This window comes from Nothobranchius furzeri, chromosome 13 (assembly GCF_043380555.1).
Source record: "Nothobranchius furzeri strain GRZ-AD chromosome 13, NfurGRZ-RIMD1, whole genome shotgun sequence".
In the NCBI taxonomy this organism is placed as follows: domain Eukaryota; kingdom Metazoa; phylum Chordata; class Actinopteri; order Cyprinodontiformes; family Nothobranchiidae; genus Nothobranchius; species Nothobranchius furzeri.
Genome location: NC_091753.1, coordinates 55993407 through 56017496, shown reverse-complemented (window position 1 = coordinate 56017496; position 24090 = coordinate 55993407). Strand labels below are relative to the sequence as shown.

The window sequence follows — 24090 nt, the reverse complement described above, 5'->3', positions numbered from 1 at the left end:
TCTTCACCCGAGTGTCCAAGACATGCGGCCGCAGGTCAGAAGAAACAACAACAAAGTCGATCATCAAGCTCCGGCCTAAGGTATCCTGGTGCCAAGAGCACATATGGACACCTTTATGTCTGAACATGGTGTTCATTATGGACAATCCATGACTGGCACAGAAGTCCAATAACAAAACACCACTCAAATTCAGATCAGGGGGGGGGGGGGGTGTCCCTCCCAACCACACCTCTCCAGGTCTCACTGTTGTTGCCCGCGTGAGCGTTAAAGTCCTCCAGCAGAACGAGGGAGTCACCGGAAGGAGCGCTCTCCAGCACCCCCTCCAAGGTCTCCAAAAAGGGTGGGTAGTCTGAACTGTAGTTTGGTGCATGAGCACAGACCACAGTCAGAACCTGTCCCCCCACACATAGGCGGAGGGAGGCTGCCCTCTCATTCACCGGGGTAAACCCCAACATACAGGCACCAAGATGGGGGGCAACTAGTATGCCTACCCCTGCTCGGCGCCTCTCAGTGGGAGCAACTCCAGAGTGGTAGAAACTTTAGTTATTGAATTTAATTGAATTTAATTATTTAATTTTTATTCTACATTTTAAGTATATTTATTTGAATCTGTTTTCCAATCTGGTTTGTGTTCTTAACAAGAAGATCAGAAATAGAAGATGGCGCTCGATCTTTCAGAGCTTTGAGCTGAGTTGAGTTGACTTGAGTTAAGTTAAGTTTAGCTTAGTTTAATTTAGCGCGGTACTCATGGCCTGCGGGCCCCTTCTTTGTGGTCCCCAAATAGTGCCCAACCCCCCACCCCCAGACTGTCAAGCGGGAGGGATAAGAACGGTGCTGGTGTGCATGTATTGTGCTGTTAAATTGCACACTTGTTAATAAACCTGTCAACACACCTGTTTTCATCCATGTTATCACTTTTTATCTCACCTGTTAACCCATCCATCCACTTTCTGAACCCGCTCTGTCCATGTAGGATCGCAGGGGGTGGGGTACGGGGGAGGGGGGGGGAGGGGGGAGGGTTGCTGGTGCCTATCTCCAGCAGTCAACGGGCAATCAGGCGGGGTACACCCTGGACAGAGAGCTATCCCATCGCAGGGCAACACAGAGACACACAGGACAAACAATCATGCAAACACACACACAGGGACAAATTAGACAGACCAATCAACCTAACAGTCGTGTTTTGGACTGTGGGAGGAAGCCGGAGAACCCGGAGAGAACCCACGCATGCACAGGGAGAACATGCAAACTCCATGCAGAAAGATCCCAGGCCGGGAAGCGAACCCAGGACCTTCTTGCTGCAAGGCAACATCTCTAACCACTGCACCACTATGCAGCCCACCTGTTAACCCAGCTGTTTTATTTAATTTATTACATCTTTATTAATACACTCTGGACTTGTTGCCTGCCTCCTGCTCCACCTGCTTGTCCACCTGAAACCTTCCTTCCAGCCTACAACTCATTACATTTATTTTCTGCTACAACCAGCTGTTTCCTCTCAGCTGAAGTCAGTAGCAGATAAAATGAAACGTTGAGGTGACACTATTATACCTGATAGAGAACATGCTTAAGACTAATTCCAAGAAGAACAGGAGGATGAAACAGATTACTGAATGCGTTAATGATTTAAAACATATGATTTTATTCACTGTGTTCACGTCCATCTAGTCCAAGTAACACACGTTTTATGAGCAGATGTGTTAGGAACAGAAAACGGTCTGGACAGAAGGTCTCCAGTGGGCCAGCAGCTTCAGCATGTGCTGTCTAATCTCAGAGGTTCTGACTCCGTAAATGATCGGGTTGAAGCAGCAGGGAAACAGCAGGTACATGGTGCTGAAGAAAACCCGAATGGCTGCAGGCAGCCCGTTTCTGATCCGATACGACAGGAAAGCGATCAGCGCCAGCGTCAGACTGAGGGTGATCACCACAGTGTGTGTGACGCAGGTGTGCAGGGCTTTGGCTCCAGAGCTTCTAGACTTCAGCACAGAGCTGAAAATCCTGACGTAGGAGACGGCGATGACAAAGAAGTCAAAGACAGGAATGAGGAACACAGCCATCAGTCCTGCTAGACTGTTGATGGAGGTGCTTCCACAGGCCAGCTCCACCAGGGCCATGTGCTCACAGAAGCAGTGGTTCATCCTGTCGGTGCAGAAGGAGAGCTTTCCTGCTAAACTCACAAACACGGTGATGAGCAAAGCATTTCTGACACACAGCGGGATGACAAACCTGATGAATCTCTGCAGAGCCATCACCTCGTGGTAGTAAAGAGGCGTGCAGATGGCAAAGTAGCGATCCAGAGCCATCCACACCAAGAAGGTGGACTGAAAAGCTCCAAAAAAGTGAATGAAGTGCATCTGAATCAGGCAGCCAATCAGAGAGATCCCCTTCCAGTCAAACAGGAAGTTCAGCAGCATGTTGGGCACAAAGAATACTGGGAGGCAGAGGTCAACGCAGGCCATGCCAGCTATAAGGATGCTCATTGGCTGATGAAGGGCTCTCCGGGAAATTACCACATACACCAACAGGGAGTTGGCCAGCAGCGAGACGACGAACATGAGGAAGAACGGGAGGAAGAGGACGGGTCTCAGAGCTCCGAGTTCTTCAAAACCAACCAGGATAAAGTGTTTGTGTGAAGAGATGTTGGTCATCCTGCTTTCAGCCGGAAACGCTCCCGTCACCAGCCTGCAAGCAGAGAGAATCAGATGCTAACGTTTACAGAAAATCAGCCGATTACAGCCGTCAGCATGGCGGTGGAAGGCTGGTGGTTTGGGCTGGTGCTGACCCAACTGGACCCACTGAGTCCATCAGGATTTCTTCTGTAGACCAAAGTGTTCTAGATTCTAAAGTGAGTCCAATTATCTGAGGTTTGGATCAAACTAGATGATGAAACAGAACCGTGATCCAGAACACAGCAGCAGATCTACAACTGAACCAAGGTGCTGCAGGGGTCCAGTCAAAGTTCAGACCAGAACCTGGCTGTAAGCGATAAGTCCTCCTTCAGAAGTCCTCCAGAACCACATGAGAGTCAGCTTTTGTTTAATAAACTTGGACTTTGCACGAATCATCGCTCTATGACAGATGTTAAAGATTTAAAATCTTTTTATAAGACAACAAAAAGCAAAAGTCCAAGATCCTTTTGGACCTTGTCTAAAAGCAGAATGTAGCTGATGGAAATATTTCTGATGATCAAAGCAGCTGCAAAAGCATTCTCTCAACCTGACAGGTAATTCTGTGAGTGAGTAGGTACTGAACTGGTCCAGGAGTCAGCGTTGCCAACCCAGACGGGATCTGAAGGAGGAACTTAATGCAGATCCAGGCAGCTGGTTTCACCCACAGAGCGTCTTCTCCTTCCTGCAGCAAACAGCACACCCCTGCAGGCGAGAAACCGGTCAGCAGCTCAACAGGATTTCTAACGATCAGCAGCTGGATGCTGCAGGCGTGCAGAAGCTCATTCACAGAAACCAGCAACCAGCGAGGTTCTGCTCAGAGTCACAGAAGAGATTGTGGGATTTGCCTGAATAGCAGTCCCATCACCTGGAGGAGGAACCTGCGGTGTTTGATGATGGCGCCTCAGATGATCATCAGCTGATCCGTCACTGATGCTGCTGCTTTATACTCTCTGGATGAGGCTGGCATCCCTGTGGGGGCCTGTATCCATTTGTTTGTTCATTCGTTCCACACGTTTCTGTGAAAATACTGAAAGTCCTGACAGAAACCTCAACAGCCCTGCTGGTGGTTGGAGGGCAGCATTTCTGTCAGTGTGCCCCAGGGCAGCCAGGGCTCCATTAGCTCGCCACCATCCGTTTGTAAATGTGTGCATCGCTGTTGTGTTGTAAAGCACCTCGGGGTTGTTCAAGGATTTTAGAAGCACTTTTCTGAAAAGTTCATCTCCTGCTGCCAAACGTGGAAGTGACAAAAACAGCAGTTCCTCCCTCGTCCACTAGGGGCTGGCACCAGAGCGGAGCACGTTCCCATTGACTCCCAAGTTCAAAGCGCCAACTTCACAGCAGAAATAATTACATTTAGAGCCTTTTCCAAACATTTATTTTAGTTTTAAAGTGACACTAAGCAGTTTTTTTTACACTCGGCCTAATTCCTTTTAAAGCGGGGTTCAGTGGTTGTGTTGGTAAAAATCATCGACATATATACTGGACAATTCATTTCCATAGGCTCCAATAACACGTTTTTGTGCCAAGATGGGAGGTGGCCACCACCGCCATTTTGACCGTGTCACAGGTTCCGTCAAGCCCAGACAATTCCATAAAAGGGAAGAGAGGAGGAGCTGAGGGTGGGGCTGTAAGGTTGGGATCAACTTACGACACTACAACTAGCTACAAGCTAACCTGAAGCTAACCCAAAGCTAACGCGGAGGTGGGAGCTAAGCTAATGGAGGTAGCAACCTAGCTACAACCGGAGTTAACTGTGCACAACACCAGAGCTTCTGAGTCAGAGATAGGCCGGGCTGACCGCTGGGTAAAACCGGGTGGAACACAGAGGTCTCCCGAGACCTCCACAAGCTGGCAGCCGCACAGCAGACAAGCGCCGCTGCGATCTGAGATGCACAGAGCTGCCGCTGGGGAGAACCGGGTGGAAAGGTTTCCATCCCAGAGCTCCACAAGCCGGCAGCCCGCGCAGCAGACAGAAGCCACGATCAGACAGAGATGCACCGAGCTGTGGGGAGGGGAGAACGGGTGGAAAACATCGGTCTCCCGAGAGCTCCACAAGCCGATAGTGGGAACCCAGCTCCACCAACATGTTATATTTCAACCCATTTTCTAAAGTGCAGCATTATGTTAAATGCACTGGGTTTTACCCTATTACATTTAAATGTCATGGTTAAACAGTACATGTTAAAATCTAAGCTCAGCTCGGCAGTGACCTAAAATACATAAATATAATTTTACTTACTGAAAAAAACGAAGTGGAGACTCCTTGGACGCTCTATTAGTGCAATTAATGCCACAGCAAGTCATTTGGTCCAACAATTGCACAAATAATATAAAAAAAAGAACGCACAAATGCTACAACTAATGGTCTAAGTTGAGAGACTGAAAAATGACCGAACAGTTTCCAGGCCAGACCGAGGCTCTACTGAGGCCTTTCCACGGAGCTAGCTCTGTGGTCACGTGGGTCTGATGCTCATTAATTATACCGATTTTTAGGCTTTTAATACACTTAAACAGAAGAGTGAGAAAAAAATTCACCCCCCTCAGAGTTGTCATGAGTGTAAACTAGATCATTTAAACCAAAAACATGTTTTGGTACCAGGCTGTAAACATGTTTATTTCTGCTGTGAAATTGGTATTTTTAACATGGGAGTCAATGAGGATTTGCTCGCTTCTGACACCAGCCCCTAGTGGATGAGGGTGAAACTGCAATTTATTTCACTTCCGCATTGGACTCAATTTCTGTCCCGCATTGTGGGGGCTTGGTTCACCTAGACACTGCCAAGCTTCTAGAAGCCAATACCCGGTCAGGGACTGGATTCTCTCCTAACCCTGAGGTTCCCACTAACAGTCAGTGGAGTTCTCCTCATTGAAGATTAGGCCTTCAAACTGCATAAGTGGGGCTTCTGACTTGTTTGTGTGGATCATGCATCTCAGAGTATGTCGCCTCTACAGTCTCTGGATGAGGTCATGGATGGGGTTTCAATTGTTGTCCTGGGAGACCTCGGTGCCAGGGTTGGGTAATGATGGGTTATGTGATGGGGTCTGATCCAGACTGTGAAGCAGCAGAGCAGATCTTCACCCCTTCAGATGTTGGGTTCACTTTTGTGATCTAACCTGAAACCAACGCCCTGTCTCTACTTTTGATGCACTTCTTTAGACGTAGCTTTCCGAGCTAACAGTTCAGGTTTATTTGACCCCTGCAGCTCTAAAAGCTCTAACTAAGGATGAATAATTTAAAATCTTAATTAGGGATCCTGTAACCAATGGCGCCTCCAAGGGGTGGCCAGGGGTGGCCACGTCCACCCCTATCAAAAATTTCTGGAGGTGCCCCTGCCTGTAACGTGTTGAACGCTCACTCGTCATGACATCATCATGAATTTCCCTGTTCTGAAGAGCCACATGGAATATTTCCTCATCCTGACTTGATGCAAAAATAAAAGGATCAATCTTTATTTCTGTTTTCTTTTAGATAATTTGTTTTAATTCATAAATAAACAAGAAACTCCAGAGGTGAAGTCAGGGTTAAATGAAGCTGCTGAACTTTCAGGCTGCATCGTGACCTTTACTGTTCACAGTCAGGAACTCCCTAGAATGCGTTGATGTTTCCACCTGGGGTCAGAGGTCACCTGTGTGATTTCATCATGTTTACTGTTGCATCTGACGGTAATGAGTCCCGGTGGGAGTCCTCGCTGCACCAGGACCCGGAGGACCCGGTCTGTGCGGACACTCGGACTCTAACAGGACAATTAGCAGGATGCTCTGTTGTTGCTATGGTTACTGCAGCCTCAGGAGCAAACTAGGAGGGGGAGGGTGTTACATCAGCAGCATGGGCTTCATTAGTTTTATTAAATACATTTGTTTTGTGGTTATTACACAGACGGAGCTCACAGATGAACACCAAAGGTTCTTGTACTTCTCAGTATCTGAGGGTGAAATGTTCCTGAAGATCAAAGGTCATCTAAGGTCAACAGAAACACAAGTCCAGACTGTGTGAAATTCAATGATTTCCACCGATCAGGAAACTGAGACTTGGTGGAAGAACCCGACCAGAACCAGAATCTCTTCTTAGGTTCCATTGAGTCGTAACATGACATAACATAAAAACACATTCATGGTTCGAGGATGTTTGCTTTTTCAGAAATATGGCCGGCTCTGTCGTTTTTACTGTTCGCCACTAGAAACCGACCTGGTCTCTGTTCCAGACTCGTGGAGAAGCTCAGTGGGCCTCCTGGACTCAATCATGTAGCCAGAAACACGCCTCCTTCTCCTGCTGCAGGTCAGAGAGGTCAGAGGTCATCCTCAGCATGAAGAAAGGTTTGGTAGGTTTGAGCAAAGCTGAAGTTTTTGAACCGTTTTTTTAAATTTTTTGCCATTTTTGTCCTTCTGAGTTAATAAAAAATAAAAATGAATTTTATAATTTTATCAAAAGTCGACTTCTGTAAAACACCAGAGCTTTGTTTCCTAACGGGGCCAAAATCAGACAAAGACAGAAACGTCGTTTTGGTTTTATTTAACTTTGATCTTTACTAGCTCAGTCATCCGATCCTTGACCTCTGACCCCATTTGCTTTATTTCATCTATAAACTCAGATCGTTAAACACGTCTCACTGAACCGGTTCACTAGTCAGCTTCATGTTTGTTTTCTACATTCAGAATCAGGTTGTGACAAGCGTTCTTAATTTTTGACATTTTCAGGCCGTACAGCACAGGATTAAAGAGAGGCTGGACCGTTAGGAAGTACAACGAGAGAAAAATACGCAGGACGTTGGGCAGGAAGCTCATGTTGAATCTGCTCTGAGAAACCTCAAAGCTGCCGGCTATAGAAAAGTTCAGGATGGAGGCCAGGTGAGGCGTGCAGGTGCTGACTGCTTTCTGTCGAGTCTGACTGGATCCAGAAAAACACACAACAAAAATCTTAGTGTAGGTGTAAAGAATTATAAGTAAAGCAGCAAGGATCGTGCTGAAAGTAGCACAGAGGCCATAAATGTTGATCAGAGCGGTGTCTGAACAGGCCAGTTTGACCACAGAGTGCATGTCACAGTAGACCTTGTTGATGCTGTTCCCACAAAGCTTCAAAGGGGAAATCAGAGACAACGAGACAAACATCGCACAACTGGGATACAACCAGCTCACAGCAATGAGCCAGAAGATCTTTGTTGTTGTCATCCTGCTGTTGTACTGCAGAGGGTGGCAGATAGCCAGGTACCTGTCGTACGACATGACGGCCAGGCTTAAAAACTCCACAGCCCCGTACGAGTGAACAATAAAAACCTGCAGGAGACAGAGAGGAGCAGAAATGGTGTGAAGGTCAGAGAGAGTCTGAATCAGCAGGGAGGGAAACAAGCCTGTACTTCCATACAGCTCATTCACAAACAGGCTGCACAGAAACATGTACATGGGTTCATGTAGAGTCCTGTTCACACAGATGACCACGATGAGCAGAACGTTACAACCAAGGATCAGAACGTACAGACACACAACAACGAGGAAGCACAAATATCTGAACAGTCCAGAGTCAAGATAAGCAGCGAGAGAGAAGAAAGAAGCTTGTGAGGCGTTTAGCATCGTCTCTCTTTACTTCCACAGCTGCTCAGCTAGAAAAGCATCTTTAGTTTTTGGTTTGGATCCATAAAAGCAGGTTGAACTGGCAGTGAGGCGACACATCCTACATGTTAGGTACAGCGTGGCGATCCTGACCACGGCTGCTGTGGATTCACTCATCCAGTCAGGACCAGGACGAACACGTGGAACAAATCCACCAACATCAGCTGCCTCCAGCTGTGAGCTTCATTATAAGACACCTGCAGATGGACATCATCATCACCACCCCACCCCTCGAAGACTGGGTTGGTTGTCTTCTAGAAGTTGGAAACCGCACAGGAACTCAGACACAACAGTGATAAGAGTTGTTTACATAAACTAAAACTGATACCTGGCCACTGCTCTAGGGAGATGACCATTCAGTCTCCACGTCCTTCTTCTCCTCCAGGACACATGGACCTCCACCAAAACTCACGAGACTTTTATATGCAGTTAGTAAATCTGGAGTTTTCCTCTTTTCAGGAATCATGTTTTAGATCTCCATAAACGTCTGACCCTCTTCTGTGATAAAGTGTAGATAACACGTCAGCGTCTTTGTTTTGTGCTAAGCTAACACCCTGTCCCATAGAGTCCTATCCAATTTGATTGGATCGACATTCGCTTACCTACCGAAGTCAACCACAGAGCGTGCACGCTCTGAGTAGCATTTAGAGCTGTGTGCACAGCTGTGAAGACACAGGGCATCATGGAGCAGGTCCAACCACCTTCACAGCCACAACAAATACAATTCCATGACGTCTGGCTTCCATTCAAAATCAGAAGATTAAAGACCAAAGTCTCATTAGTTTTCACACACTCTGGTGTGTGTGCAGAAATTTGTTTTCTGCATTTGACCCATTACCTGGGGGGGGGGGGGGCATACACGGCCATGCTCAGGTACTAGATTGTGGTTTAACCCCCCATTCCAACCCCTTAAAGCTGAGTGTCATTGGGTCTTTGGTACGATCCGACGGGATTTGACCCCGTGAGTCTAAGGGTGGACTCATACCACTGGGACACTGAGTTGGTAAAGGAAGTAGAGAAAAGTCCACCTGCCAAACTTGCCAAAAAACGCCTCAAACACTGGCAAAGAATTTAAATTACGCCTGGTCTTCAAAGGTGGACAGATCTCTGTTGTGTCCAACAGATAAAGGCGGTGACATTTCTTCCTGTATTTCTGCGGATAAAGTCATAAAGGTTAGCTCTAGCATGTCTTTCAGCCCTTCCCGACTTCAACACGACTGTCCTTCTACAGTTTGACTCCTGTTTCTTTGCCTGAGTTTACCAAAGTCGAGTATTTCTCTTATTCGATGGCCCCATCTAGTGGCTGACAAGCATATCACACTAAAAGTCTGTCGCTCTATTTGTTTGAGATGGCGACTTCACGTTTCCTGTTTATGAATGTGCTTCTGTAGCCGACAAACAGGTTAAACACGTTTTACGAGAATTATTCTCATGTCATGTTGTGTTTTCATATATTTATGTTTTAGAGACTTACTTGTCCGTAAAAAGTTCATCAACTCTGCATCAGCCGAGGTATTCCTTAAATTTGAAGGATCAACGCGGTAGTCTAATGCTATTGGTCAGTTCTGGTCTGTTGTGTGCGGAGTTCTCTCTGTTCCGCCCATCGACGAGTTCTGCCGAACGTGTGTGTGAATGGGTGAATGACTGATTGTGTTGTAAATAGCCTTGGGGGTTCCAGGACTCTAGAAGGTGCTATATCAAATACAGGCCATTTACCTTGAATTAATTTATCAAAAAGTCTGGTCATTATGGTAATCATAATTGTTTAATATTCAAATCATAGGACCCTGAATCAAAATCGAATAATGAGGTACCAAAGTGTGTGTTTGCGTGGAATGTCGTTGGTGGAAGTGTTTAAGGTGCAAATAAAATTGGGGGGCAGGTTGCCACAGGAATGCAGAAATGGGGTCCATACCCACACCCCCTGAATTGTCCACCCCTCAAGGTCCTTTGTGCATGATTGTGTGATGATGTGAGAGAGCAGGAGGAGAAAAATGTGTGGGGATGGGGAGGAATGGCTGGTTGGACTTGAGCCCTCCAGGGAGCCAGCTCCCTCAGTGGCCCCAATAGGCACCTCTGTTGCCAAAATGCCACCCAGGGCATGGATATCCCAGCCCATCTTGCCAGGGCCCAAAGCAGCAGCATCACAGAGCCTCACGGAGTCCGAGGGCACCAACCCAGCCCCACCCCAGCAGAATATTTACTCCCATCCCTGCATTTGCACAACTTCCAGAATATATAAGACGTAGGACATCCAGGTAAGGTTGGGTCCGCCCCCTCCTGGACATCCCCCTCCCCGTGATGGAACAGCAGAGGAGCCAAGGTCTACCCGAGGCCCCTGAGCCCAGGCCAGGCACTGCCACATGTTCCCGCCTTCTTCCCGGCAGCATACATGTCAGGACCCGACCCCCAAGGCCCCGCCCAGTTTCCCACATGGGGCCGGCCACCCCCGCACCCCGAGGCCCCAGGCCCCCTCCCAGACCTGCTGAGGGGCAATGCAGCTGCCAGGCAGTGGCCCATGGCCACCGCCAAGACCCCCAGGGGCCCCACTTACAACTGCCAGTAGTCCACCCCCCGAGGCAACCCAAGCACCTCCAGAGGGGGGCAGCAGCCCCCCAGTCCCAGACAACCCCAGTGAACCCACCTCCAGGGAACGTCCGGACACTCCAAACTCAGACCCTCCACCCCAACACCCATATCATCCCGCAGGACAATATCAATGATCCCCCATCATCACTGTGTAATGGTACCGATCAAAGGAGCCCAGAGAGATTGATCTGAAGTGGAAACAGAGGCTATATCAAGTGCAATATGATCTAAAAAATGATTCCTATACTGGTTGACACAAAGAATATCTCTATTTTTCCAATTCATGAGGATCGTTTTCTTAGCGACTTATATGGCAGTCAGAACCACGTGAGCCAAAGATGTTTCAATTGGGACATCGTCCAGGTTTCCCAGTAAACAGAGAGGGGGAAGTTGGGATATGAAATTTCAGACACTTTGACAGATCTTCACATACTCTACCCCAGAATTCCTGGACAGGTGGACAGGACCACAGTGCGTGGATGTAATTATCAGGAATGTTGTTTGTGCAGTGTGTACAGGTGTCAGACAACACAAACCCCATCTTGAACATCTGATGACCTGTATAGTGTACTCTGTGTAGGATTTTGTACTGAATTAATTGTAAATTGGGGTGTCTGATCATTTTAAAAGTTTTTAAACAAGTTTGGGACCAGAAGTTCTGGTCAAAGCTGACCGATAGATCCACCTCCCATTTTTCAATAGGGATTGCTATTCTGTCGTCTATTTTGGACAGTGTCTTACATACTTTAGACAGTAGTTGGGGGGGGGGGGGGGGGGGGGTTGAGATTATAGAAGTCAAATACCCTTGGTGGTGTTTGTAATTCTATTTTATTGAGTTTAAATTTTTGTTTAACTACAGATTTAATTTGGTGATATTCTAAAAAGTTATTCTTATCTATTCCAAACTGGGAGACTATCACATCTATCTGTTCTATCTATCTATCTGTCTATCTATCTGTTAAATGGGATGAAGTCCAGTCCTTCATTCTTATGCTTGAGCTAATAAATGGTAAGTCTGAAACCTCTATCGTACTGAAAAGTGTCTGTTCTATGTCTAACCAGGACTCATCTAGTGGGTTATCTTGCAACCATCTTGGTATATATTGCAGCCTGTTGGCTGAGAAATAATGATACAAGTTGGGTAAATCCAGTCCTCCTCTGTCTTTGGTCTTCTGAAGCGTTTTTAAGCTAATTTGTGGAGGTTTATCCTGCCAAAGGAATTTAGTTATTGAGGAGTCCAGAGAGCTAAACCTGTCAGCTGGTGGCTTGTTTGGGATAATTGAAAATAAGTAATTTATTCTAGGTAAGACCATCATTTTAATTGTAGCAACTCTCCCCATGAGTGATATCGGTAAGAATTTCCATCTTGCAAGATCGTCTTCCACTTTCTTTAAAAGTGGGATGTAGTTTCGTTTGGTTAGATCTGCTAACTTGGGAGAGATATTAATTCCCAGGTATGTGATATTACCTGACTCCAATTGTGTATCAATTAAATTGACAAATGAGAAATTAATTGGTAGAACTGTGGATTTTAACCAGTTTATAGAGTAATCTGAAACTTGAAAAAGAGTTTATCAGTTCTATTGCTTGGGAGAGAGAGGATTGAGAATTTTGGAGAAAGAGTAAAACATCATCTGCATAAAGACTGATCTTATGTTCTATTTTCTTACACTTTATGCCTTTAATACCTGTTGTTTGCCTAATTACTGCTGCTAGTGGTTTGATAAAGATAGCAAATAGTGAGGGGGAGAGTGGGCATCCCCGCCTGGTCCCCCTCTGAAGTCAGAAGCTAGCTGATATTTGGTCGTTCGTCCTGACACGTGCAGTTGGTGAACTGTATAATGTTTCTAACCAGTTTATGAAGAAGTTCCCAAAACCAAATTTATGTAAAGTTGCAAATAAGAACTTCCAGTTAGCTCTATCAAAAGCCTTTTCTGCATCTAGAGATAATATACTAGTTTCTATGTTTCTACTGTAAGAGAAATCTATCAAATTAAGTAATCTACGTGAGTTAGTGGATGACTGTCTACCCTTAATGAAACCAGTTTGGTCAGGGTGTATTATGAAGGGGGTTACCTTCTCTAATCTTTTTGCCAGGGCTTTACAAATTATTTTGAGATCAACATTAATAAGAGAAATTGGGCGATAGCTGGTAGGAAATGCAGGGTCTTTGCCTGGTTTTAACAAGAGACTAATATTGGCTGAATTCATGTTCGGCTGTAATCTGCCACTCTCTTCGATTTCCCTCACCATTCTGACGAATGTTATAGCCAGAATGATCCAGAACTCTTTGTAGAGCTCTGCTGGAAACCCGTCTGGACCTGGAGCTGTCCTATTAGGCATGGATTTCAGAGACTTTTTGACGCAGACAAATTTGTCCTCCGCCCTTCCGTCCAGTCACCACCTCTAAACTCACATTTCCCATAATTTCCTGACACGAATAAATTTTTTGCTGCATATCTTTTTATTCCTTCAATCACAGGTGTATTAAGACATTCTTCAATGCTCCGTGTTTGCCGCTAGATTTGTTCGATTTACTGAACTTCTGAATTTTGCTTTTTGGTTACAGAAGGCCCTCTAAAGACACTTCTTCCACAAAAAACTTAAGATGGGAAAACTATCCCTTTAGCAACTAAGGAACATCTACAGAGCTGGGATCGAGGGCATCTACTTCACCATGACTATGTGGTATGACAGCTGTCTTGGGATCGGTATGACTTTTATAATAAATACAATAACACTGTTCCTTAAGTCAAAGTTTAAACTGATAAAAATCTGCCTCAGTGTGTTTTATTGCTACTATAAATCAATACAGATTCATTTAAGATGTTGTTGATGAAAAAGCACACTAGTCAGATTCATGTTTTGTTTTTACATTCAGAATCAGGTTGTGACAAGCGTTCTTAATTTTTGACATTTTCAGGCCGTACAGCACAGAATTAAAGAGAGGCTGGACCGTTAGGAAGTACAACGAGAGAAAAATACGCAGGACGTTGGGCAGGAAGCTCATGTTGAACCTGCTCTGAGAAACCTCAAAGCTGCAACCAAAAGAAACGTTCAAAATGGAGGCCAGGTGAGGCGTGCAGGTGCTGACGGCTCTCTGTCGAGTCTGACTGGATCCAGAAAAACACACAACAAAAATCTTAGTGTAGGTGTAAAGATTTATAAGTAAAGCAGCAGCGATCGTGCTGAAAGTAGCACAGAGGCCATAAATGTTGATCAGAGCGGTGTCTGAACAGGCCAGTTTGACCACAGAGTGCATGTCACAGTAGACCTTGTTGATGCTGTTCCCACAAAGCTTCAAAGGGGAAATCAGAGACAACGAGACAAACATCGCACAACTGGGATACAACCAGCTCACAGCAATGAGCCAGAAGATCTTTGTTGTTGTCATCTTGCTGTTGTACTGCAGAGGGTGGCAGATAGCCAGGTACCTGTCGTACGACATGACGGCCAGGCTTAAAAACTCTACAGCCCCGTACGAGTGAACAATAAAAACCTGCAGGAGACAGAGAGGAGCAGAAATGGTGTGAAGGTCAGAGAGAGTCTGAATCAGCAGGGAGGGAAACAAGCCTGCACTTCCATACAGCTCATTCACAAACAGGCTGCACAGAAACATGTACATGGGTTCATGTAGAGTCCTGTTCACACAGATCACCACGATGAGCAGAACGTTACAACCAAGGATCAGAACGTACAGACACACGACAACGAGGAAGCACAAATATCTGAACAGTCCAGAGTCAAGATAAGCAGCGAGAGAGAAGAAAGAAGCTTGTGAGGCGTTTAGCATCGTCTCTCTTTACTTCCACAGCTGCTCAGCTAGAAAAGCATCTTTAGTTTTTGGTTTGGATCCATAAAAGCAGGTTAAAGTGGCAGTGAGGCGACACATCCTACATGTTAGGTACAGCGTGGCGATCCTGACCACGGCTGCTGTGGATTCACTCATCCAGTCAGGACCAGGACGAACACGTGGAACAAATCCACCAACATCAGCTGCCTCCAGCTGTGAGCTTCATTATAAGACACCTGCAGGTGGACATCATCATCACCACCCCACCCCTCGAAGACTGGGTTGGTTGTCTTCTAGAAGTTGTGATTGGATACCGCCTCAGCAGCAGGGGGTCGTCATTAACTCACATTCAGCAGTGACAGGAACTCAGACACAACAGTGATAATTAAAGATGCTGGAGCTTCACAATCAGAACGAGCTTGTTTTTGTGTTTTTACAAACTCGTACACATCAAACACAACAAGACTGTGTAATGATGATGACAATGATGTTACCACAGGCACCATTTTAGCTGGCGACGTGTCCCCACCACCATTAAAGGGAAACTATGCAGTTTTGACTTGCTGTTAGCGCCCCCTAGAGTCCATTCTAACAGTGAAACTTAAGGTGGTTTTCCATGAGCACTACTCACTCAGAGTTACTCAGACTGGTGCAGCTCGGCCCGACCACACGTCCCAAGAGCACCGTTTCGGTGTCATCCCCTCACTTTCTGCTCATGTTTTAGTCCCTTCTCCGTTGAAGTACCTGGCAAGGGTGAGTCAGGCCGGCCCTCTGATTGGCCAGGAGGCAGAGTCAGCGGTTGCTCCATAGTTTTCTGCTTGCTGTTTCACTGCATGCAGCCATTTCCTGGTTCAGAGTTTGACAAGAAGCCATAAAACTGAGCAGAATGTCCAAAAACGCCACAATTTCTCTGATAAAGTGTGTTTCTGTGTAACTTAGCAGATCACTTGGCACTGTTTACTGATCCCCTCGTGCTATTTTTGTCACAAGTAAAACTCCCACACCTCTAAAGCAATGCTAAATGGTTTTTAAACTTGAGCTTTAACATTGACCTTAGTGACTGTTGGGTTAGAAACTTGACCAGTTTCATATTTGACACCACCCTGCTGCCCTCTGCCGGCCAGATACTGCACTGAACAGTTTTATTGAGCGGGTAGGCGTTCTAGACACTCTTACCCCCAAATTCCACTACCTCCGCTCCGCTCCGCTCCGCTCCGCTCCGGTCCGCCCCCGCCTTCCGCAGCCGCTCGCTTCCGAACTCAATTTTTCTTGGTACCCGCTCTACAATGGCTCCGCTCCGGTGCGGTGACCTGAGGTGGGCAAACAAGCATGCGCGGGATTTTCGAGATGTTGCGATACAGTCCGAGCAATAAACGCGGAAGTTAGATCCAAACACCCGTTGTGTGGGAGAAGCATCGAAATGAACTGTTTAATCTGCCCATCATTTGTGTTGAGAGATCAGCAGTGTTTGGATCAACAAAGTGTGACTACTTTGATAGTGGAAACTGAATTTATGGCTTACTTTTGTGCATTTAAACTTCAGCCGCCATTGTTAGTTGTTAAAAGTTGTTAAACCTGTGCATATGAAACAAAAAACGCCTTTTGTTTATCGATTTATTGTGAAAAACGGAAAATGTGCTTGCTCCTTTTCCTGTTGGGCGGTTGTGATTTCTGTCCATTTACTGCGGAGGTGCTCCGGCGTCCGGCAAAAATAGGATCGTTTCTATTTTTGCCGGACGCCGGAACAGAGGGCGGAGCACGGCGCCGCACTGCTGGAGCACGGCCGCAGTAGTGGAATTGCTCTGATTGACTACAACGGGACCGATTTTGCTCCGGCATTCGTATCAGAGCGGAGCGGAGGTAGTGGAATTTGGGGGTCACACCCGCATTTCGGCTGTTAGCAGTTTTCTCTGCGGTTAGTAGGGGTGGAGCCAAACCCAAATACGGCATTCGGAAAGGCACAAATAACGTGTTTTTATGTATACTTATTTTGAACAGATGCTTTAAAAAATATTGTATTTGGAAACAAGAAAAACTTTATTTGAAAAAGCTGCGTTTCCTCATGAGACCCCAGTGGATGCCTGGATGAGTGATTATTGGATTTTTTTTTAACCTTAACTGGATTCCGGAGGCTGTTTCTAACTTTCAGGAAGCGGAGGTGGATGGGAGGATCACTCCTTTATCCTGCATCATGTTCGCTCTGTTAGCGGCCTGTTGGGGCAACGGTGGCACAGGAGTTCAGTGCTCGCCCCCTAATCGGAAGGTTGCAGGTTCGAGCCCTGCTCTGTCTGTCACTGTCGTTGTGTCCTTGGGCAAGACACTTAACCCACGTTGTCTGCTGGTGGTGGTCGGAGGGGCCGGTGGCGCCAGTGCTCGGCAGCCTTGCCTCTGTCAGTGCGCCCTAGGGCAGCTGTGGCTACATTGTAGCTCATCCCCACCAGTGTGTGAATGTGTGTGTGAATGGGTGAATGACTGATTGTGTTGTAAAGTGCCTTGGGGGGTTCCATGACTCTAGAAGGCGCTGTATCAAACACAGGCCATTTACCATTTACCAGTTAATGATATTCAGAGTCCAGCCATGTTTGTTGTTCCTGTACCCAGGGGCGCCTCCAGAAAATTTTGATAGGGGTGGCCAGATGGGGCCAACAATGGCGGTTTTAAACGGGGGCCCACAGGGTTCTGGGCCCCTGTAGAACCGGCCCTGGCCCCTGTTATGGCCCCTGTGCTGAAGAGATCGGATTTTTTTTTTCGCGCGCTGCCTCGGAGACAGGAACTAATGCGCTGCAGCGTTTCACACGGAGCCTTTAGAGCGCAGCACACTCTGTGGACAGAACTGTTTACCCGGTGGATTTTTGAATAAAAGGTTAAAAATAGTTTAAATGGGACCCGAAGAAGTTCTTGAGGACGCCAAACGGAAAAGACGCTAAGAGACGAAGGTAAGCAATACAGTTTATTTTCCTGACATCAGTGTTTTGTCGTAGTCGCGCGTTTCTGTCATTTACTTTTAAGTTCCTAACTGAGTCTATCCACAGTTAATACTGATTTGTTTTTCCTGTGTAACATTAACTGTAAAATAAAAATGAAGTTGCTGCATTTTAAGCCTTAGACACGTTGAGATTAGATCACAGTATTCATTTATCTATGACTTTCTCGCAGCACTGACTGGAAGCATCAGCGGGACGTTTTGTCCTTTTTTTTTTACCGCTGTTAGTAAAGAACAGCGTAGACAGAGAGAGGATTAAAGTCACGAGGGAACTGAGAAGCAGGATGAAAGAGAGAAGGAGGAGTTGGTTGGAGAGGAACCAGAGAGGTCAGAGGCTGTCCACTCTGAGAGTGAGGAGGAGGAAGATGTAGGCTGTGAGGGAGAGAGTGAGGAGCAAAAAGAGGGACATCTTCTGTCATGTGCACCGTGTGCACTACCGTCAGGTTTGTGGGTGTTGAACAACCCCTCTGTGATTGCAGCTCATATTGTGTGTAAAATGCATTTGAGGCATGCTGACTCTGGACCAACATTTCTGTTGTTTATATTTAATAAATAAATAAAATAAGACTCTGAATTAACTAATTATGACTTTTATCCTCATGCTAACATTTATTTTCTTTCAGATATCAGCAAGTGCAAGGATGACCCACCTACTCAGCCTAGTTTGAGGACATTTCCAGGGACATTAATAGGAGACAGAAGATGCAGCTTTCAGCCAAGCTGGTATGAAAGTAATCCTTGGGTTGAATATTCTGTTACTATGGACTCTACTTATTGTCATGCATGCAGACATTTTAGCCCACCAAATAGTGCAGGAAGTGTGTTTGACTCACCATGTGGATTTAGGAACTGGAAAAAAGCAACTGAGAGAGGAGGGGTTTTCAGTACATGCAAAGTCTGAAAGGCATAAGGACTCAATGATAGCGTGGAGGGACTACCAGAGGGCTGTGAAAGCTAATACAACATTGGCTAATATACTCGACAAGGAACACAGTAAAAAGGTTATAGAAAATCGTGAGTTTATCAAAACAATTGGTGAAGTGATTATGCTTACGTGTGTGTGTGTGTGTGTGTGTGTGTGTTGACTACAAAAAGCAAATTGTATTGTGCACATATTTTATTTGTTTGAATGTTTATTTTTCATATGTACAGTTTATATAATCTTCAAATAAAGTCACAAACTATAATAATAAACTAGAATTATTTTTTACTCAAGTCACATGTTGCGGTGAAGCATTCAGAATTGTTATCTGAGTACCATAAAAACATGCCAGTTTTACTTTCACAAGTAAACCATTACTGCATTCACTGTAATAGTTTACTTGTTCATTGTCTTTAATTATGATTTTTTTTTCTTGCGCCCCCATGAAAAAATACTGGCCCCACTGTGGCCCCCCTGGAAAATTTGGTCTAGAACCGCCCCTGGGGGCCAAAGAAATTTTTGGGGTGGGACACCAAATTGGTCCTTGTGGTTACTCTGGGAGAATTTAGCCTGTGTCGATGTGCTGCATTGCACCTCTATTCGTTTTTATTAAAATAACAGTATGTGTCCAAAACATTTAACTTAAATTTTACAAATGCAAACATTTTAGAAAAATACAATTCAGTTATTTAAAATGTTATCCCAAATTTTATTTAAAAAAAAATTCTTTTAGGTTTATTCACCTGTGTTGCTGTGTTCTTAAAAGAAAACTATGGAGATAAAAACTTTTTTTGAATGGTTAGCAGCAGAAACATATGTATATATTTTTATTCTTATTATTTCATTACTCATTAATTATAATATTTTTATTTTGTCTTACAATTATGTATTGAATAAACAAGATTAATACATGGTTTGACTAAACATTAATATGATTTGTCAACACTGGCTTTTCCTTGGGGGCCCATCAATTTTCTAAGGGTGGCCATGGCCACCCCTGGCCACCCCTTGGGGGCGCCCTTGCCTGTACCATGTCCTGCTTTTGCTATGTAAAACAGTCATAGTCATTACTGAAGTAACGGCTGTGAGGTTAACGTGTGTTTCTGGACGTCATTCCTGTGGAAAGAACAGAAGGTCCATCCTGGGCTGCAGCCAGCGATAGACCGGACCCTCCAGGGCAAGAACATCCAGAAACACACTTTAACCTTTGACACTGGGACAACATCAATAAGCATGTCAGGGTGGAGGAAAGCGGGAGCTTGAGTAGAAACTCACTCACAAGCAGCACTTTAACCAGGAGGGCCCGGCACGTTTTACTTTTATCTCTGTTCCAACACACCTGATTACAATCAGCAGGTGACTAGCAGACTTTCAATAAGGACGTTTAAACTTTCAGCAGGTTAAAGAGCGGTTGAATTATCATTTTAATTCATTTTTGCACACAAAATAACATCAGTGTTAACTTAGGAGATTTGTGTGAACATGTCAAAAGCATCACCTCTCAGAAAGCTGTTACCTCCACTTGTTACGAAACAACTTTTTCCACAGGCTGCGTATTTTAGACAGGTGCAGGCCGTACATCAGAGGGTTCAAAAGAGGCTGACATGTTAGAAAGTACAAAGATAAAAATATTCTTACAACGTTAGGAACTCTTGTCATGTTAAACCTGCTCTGAATCACCTCAAAACAAGAACCAAAGGTGTAGTTGAGCAGAGAGGCCAGGTGAGGCGTGCAGGTGCTGACGGCTTTCTGTCGGGTCTGTTTGGATCCAGAAAAACACACTTTAAGGATCCTCATGTAGGTGTAGATGATCAGAACCACCGGGAGCAGGACGCTCACAGATGTCCCAGTTAGTCCATAAACATTATTAACCGTAGTGTCGGAGCAGGCCAGTGTAACTATAGAGTAGTTGTTGCAGTAGACTTTGTTTATGATGTTTCCACACAGCTGCAAGGAGAAACTCAGAGATGTTGTTATCATAACTCCTGAAATAGAAAATGCCAACGATGCTGCTATGAGAACTGCAACTTTCTTCATCGTCATCAGCGTGTTATACTGCAGAGGACGACAGATGGCCAGGTATCTGTCGTAAGACATGACGGCCAGGTTGGTAAACTCTATACTTGCGTAACTATGAAGGCAGAAGATCTGCAGGAAACAGAGAGGAGCGGAAATGGTGTGAACATCAGAGAGAAGCTGAATCAGCAGGAAGGGAAACAAGCCTGTACTTCCATACAGCTCATTCACAAACAGGCTGCAGAGAAACATGTACATGGGTTCATGTAGAGTCCTGTTCACACAGATGACCACGATGAGCAGAACGTTACAACCAACGATTAAAACATACAGGATCAGAACTATCATGAAGAAGAAGCAGGTGAATGAACTGGTGTCCAAGTAGGCGTTTAGAGTAAAATATACAACCTGAGTGGAATTCACCTTCATCCTTGTTTTAGTTTGGAATGAAAACAGAAACATAATTAGTGGATAGAATAATCACAATGAAGTTTTACATTTTGAGCAAACGCTGCTACAGCTGAAGCTTCCCTTCCACAGGGTTTCAGAAGGAACCATCAGAGCTGCAGCACGGATTTAAGATCAGATGATAAACGTCTGAGAACCTAAACATGGAAGCAGCTCCCGCTCACAAATCTCAACATGTGTGTTTCTTCTGCTTCTTTATAGAGAGAAGCTCACAGACACACACCGCCGTATCCTTGGTTCAACGTGACTTTGCTTCACACGTGTGACCACACCCCCGATGCTGAGTTGTCCTCCTGATGATCCTCAGAGACTTTTTTATCTCTATAGCTTCAGTAACCCACATCCACACAACTCTTCACAGGAGACAAGTGAGACAATAACAACAAATCAGCTGTAATAATGAAACAACAAACCTGAACAGAAGGATTCTGAGTGAAAGTAACGAGTTGTAAAAGTAAACATCTGGATGTGCAACGGCGGGATTCATCAACAATCTTCTGCAGAGGAATGTGCGTACGAGCGGCCAACGCAGTTTTCACAAATCAGGATTTTAGCTGTTCATTAGGATGGAACACAGGACAGTTTCTACAAACATTTAATAAATACATGGTCCATCAGTCTGTGATTTTGTAGCCATCTCCTTCTCCTCCTTCTCATTCTCATTCTTCTCCTTCTTCCTCTCCTTCTTCTTCTCCGTCTTCTTCTCGATCTCGTTCTCCTTCTTCTTCTCCTTCTCGTTCTCCTTCTCCTTCTTCTTCTCCGTCTTCTTCTCGATCTTCTCCTTCTCCTTCTCGTTCTTCTCCTTCTCCTATATGTCCCTGGTATACAGAAGGACTGATCCCAGACAAATGACTTATTTCACATTTACTTCACATATTAAGCGAAATAAGCCTTTTTAAGGTGATGTCTGAGGACTCTGACACCTGATTGGTCCAAAACCTTTAAAAAATCAGTCACAGGAACTGAAAGTCAGTTCAGCCAAAGGTCCCAGCCTTTATGCTAAATAACGGCTTTATATTTTATTAATAGTTTATTAAAAGCAACCAATTACAAACTGTTACGGTCCGAAAGTCGAAGGGGAAGCAGGTGGCTGTCTCTCCTCTGACTGAGGAAAACCCCTCACACTAATGGTGCTCTGTTGCACGTAATGAGCGGAGGACGCAGGTAAATGTGGAACTGCAGCAGTTCGGTGAATCCCACATCCGGATGGTCAAACGTTTGGTTTCGGTCCGAGCCATGAGACTGACCGAGGTTTTTAATGAACTGGAGGAGACTGCTTCATTAATTTCTTTATTTTTTTGTTATCTCTACAATGTATTTAAAGCTACGTTGGAATGTTGTTAATAGGCATCAATAAAATGTAAGCTAATGTAAAGAATGGGTCGTTTACATCTAACTTATGAACCATAAAATGTGAGATTCCATAGAAATATGAAATATCAATCTGACGGATCTTTGACTATTTTAACCAGAAGATCGGAACTTTTTATTGCAGGGATTAAGCGACACTTCGTATTAACTCCGAGGAAAGAGAGAGAGTCAGGTTTAAAATAGTTAAGAAATTTATTTCTACACAATTTAAACAAGACTAACGTAAACACTCTGTACTGATGGACTAAGGTGGAGTGAGACGTGAGATGAATGATGATGGTGCATGTGTGGAATGTTATTCAGAACCAGCGGATCCGGAGAAGCAGTTAGTTCTGAGTGGGAGTGAATGTTTTGCTCTAAACTTTAGTAGGAGATTTATAACACACATGAGACGCCATCTGTCGATCTACGTACCCCAGGGGAAGCCTCCATTAGATCCAGAATGCTGAGGTCCTCTTGGACCGTCTTTGGTACCGAAGCCGGTAGAAAAGCAGCGGTGCTGACCAAACTAGTCTTGGAATGCTTCCAGGTCACGACAGGTTATCACTGGCGTCTCCGAGACCCTGAAGGGGTCGTGAGGTTCAGCTTTTATTCTGAAGGAACCATTGCGGTCAGGTGTAACTTGCAACAGATTTTATCCAGCTTGTCGAGGTTCTTTATGGCTGAAGAGGAAGTCCGGATGGCCGGTCCGAGACTTCTCTACAACGCTTTGAACCAAAGAAAAGGTGGCGTGGGATAGTTTTTATAATTGTCATATTTTGGTTTACTGGCGAATCAGAATTTGACATGAAAAAGAGGGTTTATACAAACACCACAGAAAACCACACCCAGCCCCAGAAACAAAGGTTCTGATTGGATCAGACAAAAGGAAATGTGTCGTGTGACTTTAGCATTACGTGTCATTAGTGTCTAGTGCAAATATCCAGGATTATAATAACTTGTAAAATACTACTGATCACAGGATTATAATATCAAGTAATAACATTGTCATTTCCCAGATTGATTGAACATTGGGCTCACATTATTATTATTATTATTTTCTTCAAGGCACTTGAGGAGTACAGACGCTTCTCTCTTTCGCTCCCTTATCTTTTTTTCCCAAGGCTCTTTGTCCTGTCTGCCTACAGAGCGTTTCTCTGCATTTCTTCTGAAAAACTCTATTTTTACTAACCATGGATTTGATAAATTGGTCATTCAATGCAATCGATAAGATTTTTTCAACAATGAGAATGGAGCAGGAGGCTCCCAAATGTCCACAGGGGACACACCCGGTGGGATATATGCTGGATTCCTGGAAGAAGTGGAAGATCATATGCCTCAGCCAGCTGTCCATTGAGGATATCGAAGACGTGTGGATATTCGGCCTGATGATCACTGGATTTCTCCTGACTGGAGTGGGAGGATATCTGGTTTTCTGGATATTTGGGAAGACGGGAGCGACTGGAGGGCGACCCGCACCCATGGAAAACACCGTCCGTGTGGAGACTTCTCAGACTGAGACTTTACTCGAGGTGAATCGTAAGCTGGACAATGTTCTAGCTGCGATGCCGGTATTAGTGCGCAAAATGGATGTCATCTTGGAGAGAGTCACCGGACGGTATGGACTAGTGTTGTCACAAAAATCAATACCTAGATATAAATCGATGCTAAAAGTGGTATCTAAATTAGATATTCC

General features: G+C 45.0%; 4 protein-coding genes across 4 annotated transcripts; all 4 read right to left on the bottom strand.

The window, feature by feature from the left end:
• Positions 1 to 1159: 1159 nt before the first annotated feature.
• On the bottom strand, positions 1160 to 2671 carry LOC107379970 (olfactory receptor 52K1-like). Its single transcript, XM_015950932.3, has one exon. It carries the CDS (start codon positions 2646 to 2648, stop codon positions 1701 to 1703), a length of 948 nt encoding a protein of 315 aa, XP_015806418.1. The 5' UTR covers positions 2649 to 2671; the 3' UTR covers positions 1160 to 1700.
• A 3095-nt stretch (positions 2672 to 5766) lies between these two features.
• On the bottom strand, positions 5767 to 8752 carry LOC107379971 (olfactory receptor 4B13-like). Its single transcript, XM_015950933.3, has one exon. The coding sequence runs from the start codon at positions 8232 to 8234 to the stop codon at positions 7290 to 7292; it is 945 nt and encodes a 314-aa protein (XP_015806419.2). The 5' UTR covers positions 8235 to 8752; the 3' UTR covers positions 5767 to 7289.
• Positions 8753 to 13666: 4914 nt separating this feature from the next.
• LOC107379972 (olfactory receptor 4B13-like) lies at positions 13667 to 15351 on the bottom strand. The gene has a single exon (XM_015950934.3). The coding sequence runs from the start codon at positions 14653 to 14655 to the stop codon at positions 13711 to 13713; it is 945 nt and encodes a 314-aa protein (XP_015806420.2). The 5' UTR covers positions 14656 to 15351; the 3' UTR covers positions 13667 to 13710.
• A 2938-nt stretch (positions 15352 to 18289) lies between these two features.
• Positions 18290 to 21250, bottom strand: LOC107379906 (olfactory receptor 10A3). Its single transcript, XM_015950866.3, has one exon. It carries the CDS (start codon positions 21036 to 21038, stop codon positions 20073 to 20075), a length of 966 nt encoding a protein of 321 aa, XP_015806352.1. The 5' UTR covers positions 21039 to 21250; the 3' UTR covers positions 18290 to 20072.
• Between the last annotated feature and the right edge of the window lie 2840 nt (positions 21251 to 24090).